The sequence below is a fragment of the Lathyrus oleraceus genome, chromosome 6, assembly GCF_024323335.1.
Source record: "Lathyrus oleraceus cultivar Zhongwan6 chromosome 6, CAAS_Psat_ZW6_1.0, whole genome shotgun sequence".
Taxonomy (NCBI): Eukaryota; Viridiplantae; Streptophyta; class Magnoliopsida; order Fabales; family Fabaceae; genus Lathyrus; species Lathyrus oleraceus.
This window is the reverse complement of record NC_066584.1, coordinates 272,447,076-272,454,602: the sequence shown is the minus strand read 5'-3', so window position 1 is coordinate 272,454,602 and position 7,527 is coordinate 272,447,076. Positions and strand designations below refer to the sequence as shown.

At 48.9% G+C, this 7,527-nt stretch overlaps 1 protein-coding gene across 1 annotated transcript; it reads right to left on the bottom strand.

Moving 5' to 3' along the window:
• Window positions 1–1,199: 1,199 nt before the first annotated feature.
• Window positions 1,200–4,783, bottom strand: LOC127095133 (uncharacterized). The gene is made up of 2 exons (XM_051033866.1): window positions 1,664–4,783; window positions 1,200–1,562 (listed from the first exon to the last, which is right to left on the bottom strand). The coding sequence occupies exons 1-2, from the start codon at window positions 4,781–4,783 to the stop codon at window positions 1,200–1,202; spliced, it is 3,483 nt and encodes a 1,160-aa protein (XP_050889823.1).
• Window positions 4,784–7,527: the final 2,744 nt, after the last annotated feature.

The window sequence follows — 7,527 nt, the reverse complement described above, 5'->3', positions numbered from 1 at the left end:
GTCCGAGGATGTCCATGCCCCACCACGCGAAGGGCCATGGGGAAGACAGTGATTTGAGGTCGTTCGGGGGTGCGAGGTGCATGTCGGCATGTCGTTGGCATTTGTCACATCTTTTGACGTGCTCTTTCGAATCGTTTTGCATGGTCGGCCAGTAGTAGCCTGCTCGAAGGGCTTTTCGTGCGAGCGATCGTCCGCCGAGGTGCTGAGCGTTAATTCCCCGGTGTATCTCTCCAAGTATGTCGGGGACTTTCTCTTCCTCGACGCATTTGAGTAGTGGGATGGAGAATCCTCTCCGGTAGAGTTTGCCTTCGAGGAGTACGTACGAGCATGCGCGTCGTTTGACAGTGGTCGCCTCTTTCGGGTCAGCCGGGAGTTCGTCTCGTGTGAGGTAATTGTAGATGGGTGTCATCCAACAGTGGGCATCTCCAATAGCGTTGACCTCGAGTGGAGGCGGTAGTTTGTCGATGCTGGGCCGCGGGAGAATTTCTTGGATTACTGATTTATTCCCACCCTTTTTCCTCGTGCTGGCTAGTTTCGAGAGAACGTCTGCTCGTGTGTTGTGCTCGCGGGGTATGTGTTGAACTTCCCATTTTTCAAATCTATCAAGTTTTTCTTTGACGAGGGACAAGTACCCGAGGAGGTTGTCGTTCTTGGTTTGGTATTCTCCTCGCACTTGTGAGGCCACGAGCTGGGAGTCGGTGGATATTTTTACCTCTTTTGCTCCCAGGTCCTCGGCTAACCTCAGGCCTGCGAGGAAGGCTTCGTATTCGGCTTGGTTGTTTGATGTTGGGAACGCTAGCGCTAACGATACCTCTATCAGGATCCCTTCTTCATTTTCGAGGATGATCCCGGCCCCGCTGCCTGATGTGCTAGAGGCGCCATCGACGAAGATCGTCCATTTGTGGGCGCTTTCTGCTGGAGTCGGGCAGTGGGTCATCTCCGCGACGAAGTCGGCCAGCGCCTGAGCTTTCAAGGCTTTCCTACTTTCGTATTGTATGTCGAATTCGGAGAGTTCTAGTGACCACTTGAGCATCCTCCCGGCCATATCCGGGCGCCCGAGCAGCTGTTTGATTGGCTGATCGGTCCTCACCTTTATCGTGTGTGCGAGGAAATAATATCGTAGTCTCCTCGCTGCGTTGATGAGGGCCAGGGCGACCTTTTCGATTTGCTGATATCGGAGCTCGGGACCTTGGAGTGCTTTACTCGTAAAATAGATGGGCTTTTGTCCTTCGTCGGTTTCTCTTATTAGAACGGCGCTGACGGCCTCGGTCGCCACGGATAGGTACAAGTATAGGGTTTCCTTTTCTGATGGCCGTGACAAGACCGGGGGTTGGGACAGAACCTTCTTTAGATGGAGTAGCGCTTGCTCGCATTCGTCGGTCCAGTCGAAGGTAGCCTCTTTGCGAAGGAGTCTGAAGAATGGCAATGCGTGCTGGGCGGACTTGGCGATGAAACGGGAGAGTGAGGCGAGCACTCCATTGAGCGACTGGATCGATTTTTTGGTTTTCGGGGTCGGAAACTCCGAGAATGCCCGGCATTTGTCGGGGTTGGCCTCGATCCCTCTTTCGGTGAGATAGAAACCGAGGAACTTGCCTGCCCGGACTCCGAACGTGCATTTCTCGGGGTTGAACCTCATTTTACACTGTCTCGCCTGTTCGAATACCTTCGTAAGGTGTCGAGCATGGGTTATTTCCTCGTGTGATTTAACGATCATGTCGTCCATGTATACTTCGAGCATGTCCCCTATTTCGTCCTTGAAGACTTTGTTCATCATGCGTTGGTATGTAGCGCCAGCGTTCTTGAGCCCGAACGGCATCACGTTGTAATAGTAGTTGCCCGTTGGGGTCATGAACGCTGTGTGTTTCTTGTCCGCGGGCGACATAGGGATCTGGTTGTATCCACTATATGCGTCCATGAAGGACAAGAGTTTAAAACCTGCAGAGTTGTCAACGAGCGAGTCTATATTAGGGAGGGGGAAAGCATCTTTCGGGCAAGCCCTATTAAGATCAGTATAATCAACACACATACGCCATTTTCCATTATTTTTCTTAACGAGGACTACATTAGAGAGCCAGGTTGTGTACTGGGCTTCAGAAATAAAATTTGCCTCTAAGAGGTCTTTTACAGCTCGCTCGGCAGCCTCTGCCTTTTCGGGCGATTGCTTGCGTCTACGCTGTGCTATGGGCTTGGCTGCCCGGTCTACAGCTAGCTTATGACACGCGATCTCGGGGTCCAGCCCGGGCATTTCTGCGGCATTCCACGCGAAGAGGTCGGAGTTCTCTTTGAGGCATGCTACTAGCTCTTCTCTTGTTTCCTCGGGTAGTCCCTTACCTATTTTCACCGTCCTTTCCGGATCGTCCCCAAGAGGAATGAGTTCGAATTCCCCGTCGGGGATTGGTCGGACCGGGTGTTCGAGAGAGCGTTCCTTGGGGAACCTCCCCTCTTCGGTCTCGTCCAGCCCGACGCGACAGTCGAGGTCGATGGCGTTGACTCCTCGGGCGGGATCCTCGGTCTTGAGTTTTTTGTTGTTGCAGTTGCTCTTCGTGCTGACTACGGCCTGTCCTTTTACTGCGGCGTCGTAGCATCGCCGGGCTGCTTCGATGTCACCATGGATGGTGACCACACGTCCCAATTTGGTGTAGTATTTCATCTTCAGGTGGACGGTGGACGGGACCGCAGTGAGTTCGGCCAGTGTCGGGCGTCCAAAGATGCAATTGTAGAGAGACGGACAGTCTACGACCAGGAATTGGATTTTGACTTCCCTGGCCGTTTCTTGTTCGCCGAAAGTGACGAGGAGCTCAACATATCCCCACGGTCTGGTTGTTGCTCCGTTGAATCCTTGGAGATCTGATCCGACGTAGGGGGCTAAGTTGGTCTTGTCTAGCTTCAGAGTCTTGAAGAGGTGGACGTACATGATATCCACTGAGCTGCCTTCGTCGACCAGGATGCGTCGTACGTCGAATCTGGCCATCTTTGCTCTAATCAATAGTGGGATGGCCGAGTTCGGGGATCCGCCCGGGAGTTCCTCCAGGAAGAAGGATATTGGGTTGGATTTTCCCCGGTATTTTGTCAATGTCGCTTTCTGCTCGGGGGCAGTCAGTAGGAGTTCGTCGAACTTGCGTTTGACGGAGAGGGCCGCGGATTCCCCGTTAGTTCCTCCTCCTGATATCACCAGTGTGGTAGGGAAGTCTTCCCAGGGGCTGAGTGCAGTGATCTTGCCCTCGGGCAATGGTTCGGGGGGGAAGAAATCTTCCGGTCGTGACACGCAGAGGGCCACTTGATAGGGAGAGTTGTCGGGGGGTGTGTTTTCCCGGGGTCTCTTCTTCTCTGGCTCGTCGTGTCTGGGAGCTTCGTTCTTCCTCGTGTACTGCTTCAGGTGCCCTTCTTGGATTAAAATTTCAATCGCATCTTTCAGGTGGACGCAGTCTTCGGTCACGTGTCCGTGACTTCTGTGGAACCGGCAGTACTTTGATTTGTCGGTGTGGGGCTTTGGTGCAGACGGTTTTGGGAACCTGACCCTGCCCTGCTTAAATTCAGAGTTGATACATTCTGCGAGGATACGCTCTCGAGGAGCTGTCAGTAAGGTGTACTCGCTATATCTGCCCGCGGGGCCTCTTCCTTCCCGGAGCTCGCGAGGTCTTTCTTCTCTTCGTCTGTCTCCGTTGCGACGGGAAATGCTCGTGTCCTCGCGTTTTGAGTGCTCGGTCTCCCCAGCGTTACGTCCGCTGCGGGCATTGTGTGCCACCTGCTTTTCCTCGTATCTGATGTAGGCCTGGGCTTTATGCAGGAGCTCGTTTAAGGTGCGGGGAGGCTCGATCCCTACGGCTCTGCTAAGTTCACTGCCGGGTAAGAGACCTCTCTCGAGGAGATACTTCTTCATGTGCTCGGTGGTATCTACCTCGACAGCTTCCTGGTTGAATCGCTCGATGTATGAGCGCAGTGTTTCATTCTTCTTCTGCACTATGGCTTCAAGGGTCGCCTCAGTCTTGGGGTGACGACGGGAAGCTGTAAAGTGCCGGGTGAACATGGACCTCATGACTCTCCATGACGTCATGGACTCAGGGGCCAAGCTTTTGTACCAGGCCATGGCCCCTTTCCTGAGGGTCGTTGAGAACAGTCGGCATTTGAGGTGCCCGGTTATATCATTGCGGTAGTCGAGCATCGCGTTGACGTTGTCGACGTGATCGTCGGGATCTGTAGTCCCGTCGTACACAGCTAGGTTTGGCGGTTTCTCCATGCCTTTGGGGAGCGGGGCTTCCATTATTGCCCGAGATAGGGGGCAATGCAAATCTTCCTCGTCGCTCCTTAAGGGAGACAGTTCGTTGTTGTCGGGGCTGTGCCCGCGCCTTGGTGATGTTCTCGCTCGACCACCGTCACGATGGGCGCGTGCCCTGCTGGCGTGGGGTTCGGGAGAGCGACGTCCTCGCTTCTTCGTTGGCTCCGGACGTTGTTGTATCCTACTCACCGGCTGGGGCCGGGCCTCTTGTCGTTCGGCTTCGAGGGCCATGATTCGTTCGTGCTGCTGGTGGAGCATAGAACCGGCCTGATTGAGGGCATTCACCATGGCAATCATTACGGCGTCTCCTTCAACGGGAACGGGAATGGGATGAAATGTCTCTGCCCCTAAATTGTGGGCGTGAGAGACATCTCCGTTGTTTTGGGGCTCTGGAGACGGGGTGGATGGATGACCGTCCCGAACGTCCGCCTCATGGGATGGCGGGCCGTCGTCCATGTTGTAGTTGACGAGGGGACGGCTGTGATCGCTATGTTGTTCTCCGGCCATGTTGGAAGGACAGAAATGAATGAGCTTTTGATCCTCGTTTGATGAAGATGGGGATAGCTAGTTCCCACAGACGGCGCCACTGATCTCACCTGATCAGGAGGGCCTTCCACGGTCTTGGTTAATGGGCCGGAGAATGAAATGAGAGGGGGGTGTACCTGCAAGGTGCTCCAATGCTTAAGTCAGAAAAGGTACAGAATGAGGTTATCAGAGTGTGAGTTAGAATACCTGCCCCTTTGCCATGAAAGGGGTATTTATAGTGAGCCCCCAGCGCTGGGCCAAGGCTCCTAATGGGCTGGATTAGCTAGGCCCAAGGAGGAGCTGCCAGGGGACGCGTAAGAAGCGTTAAGACCTAGACCAAAGTCTGCCCCCTGGTCCAACTGCCCCTATCCCTAAGGCGACAATATAGGGGAGTTGGGTGACGTGGTGAGTGGGATGCCGTTAGGGCTCTGCCCGACACAACTGAGGTGCCCGCGACGTGGGTTGACGGTGAGTGGATGGAGATCGTATGAGGAGGACCCGCTCGCTGTCCGACACGTGTTTAAGGGGTCGGGGAGACGTTCGTCGGGCGGACTGTCGTCCACCTGACGTATCCTCGTGGTCGTGCGGACATGGTCGTTTGGATGTGGGCTTGGCGAGCATTGGGCCGTGCCGTGCCTAGGGTCATGGCCCAGTCCGGAACACTTTTTAAACTCTTTATCACTCGAAGAAAACAATTGACATATGCTAACATTCAATCGAAAATTTTACTAAATGGTTCCCATTGAATACAACGGACGTGATGGATGCTAATACTTTTTCCTTGCATAATTGACTCCCGAACCCGAATTTGGTTGCGACGATCATTTTCTTTTTTAAAGGGTTTTATCTATATTTTTCCTTTCTTTTTGGAATAAATAAAGTTCAGTGGAGAATCTGTTCAATCATTTTTATGAGCGTGCAAACGCTCGCGAATGTTCGTATTTTTTGAGATGTGATAAGCCTCTTTTCACTAATATGACTAAGTCTTTGGTGCCACAAATATACTTCCATATCGATAACATTCACATTATCCCTAACAACTAAAGCTTTTGTTCAATACAATTTACAAAGATTTCCCCTCTAGCCATAACCAAGTTACTTTTGTTGTGTTGCCACTTTCTAGAACTAAGGTGATTGTCATAATCACAATTATCAAGCATATGCACATAGATCAAATCAAAACGGATGTCTGGACCATGTTTGACACATCTAAGCAACAATTGCATTACCATGTTGGTTTGCAAGCAAACACCACAATCTCACTTAATTGCAACCCCTTAATATGAGAGTAAAAACCACGAGTCATCCAGAACAAAAAATTAACTCCAGTATAATCAATTAAGGGTACAAGAGTCTTAAAGTGATTCACAAACTATTGCTAACAACCACAAATCACAAAATAAACTAGCTTACAAATAAGAATAAAAAAGCTGAAAAATTACCCAAATTTGTAACTTCAGTGTGAAGCATATATCTCTTGGCTCAGACCTTGTTTTGAAATTATGAATTATCAAAAGTTATATATAGGTGTTACAAGTCTGCCATCTAAGTTTGAGCTTGATCCTACGGTTAACAAATTGGGGATCGTCGATTTAGTGAGACTGGGTGCAAAAAACGGGAATAAGTTTCTCTCATCTTTTATGTCTTTTGAATCCTTATTTTCTCTCGATATCTCTCAATCCTAAGTTGATCCTCTCTACTTAAATAAGAGAGACAAATGGACTAATCATATTTGAGCATTTCTCCACATAGGAAGGAAGCCCAAACCCAACACAACTAACTCCCATATCATTGTAAACTTACACTTAAAACCAGAATGTGCAATAGATTCTTACTCGTGAAAACATATCAAGCATGATAAAATGTGTTCTCCTTGCGATTCATTACAAGTTAATATATGCCCCAATAAAAGCCTCTTGCCAAAGACTTGAACTTTTGACAACACATTCTCCTCCCAAAAAACCTTCATTGCTTCCTTTGAATTCACTCCCAAATTCTATTCATATTCTTGATAATATAATCTATTTAGAACTGATGACTCACTAAATCCCCTTGTTTTATCATGAATCCATATGAATTTATCTTGGCAAGAATTATTTAGTTTAATTCCCTTTAAAGTCTTCTACAACTCAATGAGTTGTTCGTGAAAAACATCGGCCATCCCAACATTAGACAAGTAGGAAAACCAATGTACATATATCATCCACAAAAACATTGGATTTCTAAGTTAATGAAAATAAACATTGGGTATAAGTTAAACTTTTTTGCTGGCGGTTATTTCAAGACATGTTTCTAACAAAAAGTCAGTTGCAATTTAGGAACATTATTCACAATCCACATGACATGGTGTGTGTGATGTGCTTTCAATAAGTGGAAGACCATGTTCATCTACTACTTAGATGCTCGTTAGTGCAAAACGTGTGGCAAGAGGTGTGTCTAGGCACATACTATCATACAAGTTCTGAGGAGAATTTAATGGACCATTTCACGCAGGCAAGAAAATACTGGTTTAAGAAAGTTGATTGGAGGAGATTAAGTATAAAAGAAATGAAATTTTATTCAATAATGTTGTGGCATCTGTGGCCGAACAGAAGTTTAACATTAAAACCATCTCTTGGCTTTTGGTTTAGTCTAGATTCTAGAATCAATCAAAAATGTAATTTCTATGATTAGTATAAAAATCATCTTCTTTGTCTCAAATTGCTTTGATCATTGTTGTAAGATTA

Excerpts from the sequence above, each read along its gene's own strand:
- LOC127095133 (XM_051033866.1), bottom strand. The coding sequence starts at position 4,783 with ATGGCCGGAGAACAACATAGCGATCACAGCCGTCCCCTCGTCAACTAC. Across the intron at positions 1,563-1,663 it reads ATGCTCGACACCTTACGAAG|AGGGATCGAGGCCAACCCCG; the intron begins GTATTCGAACAG and ends TCTCACCGAAAG.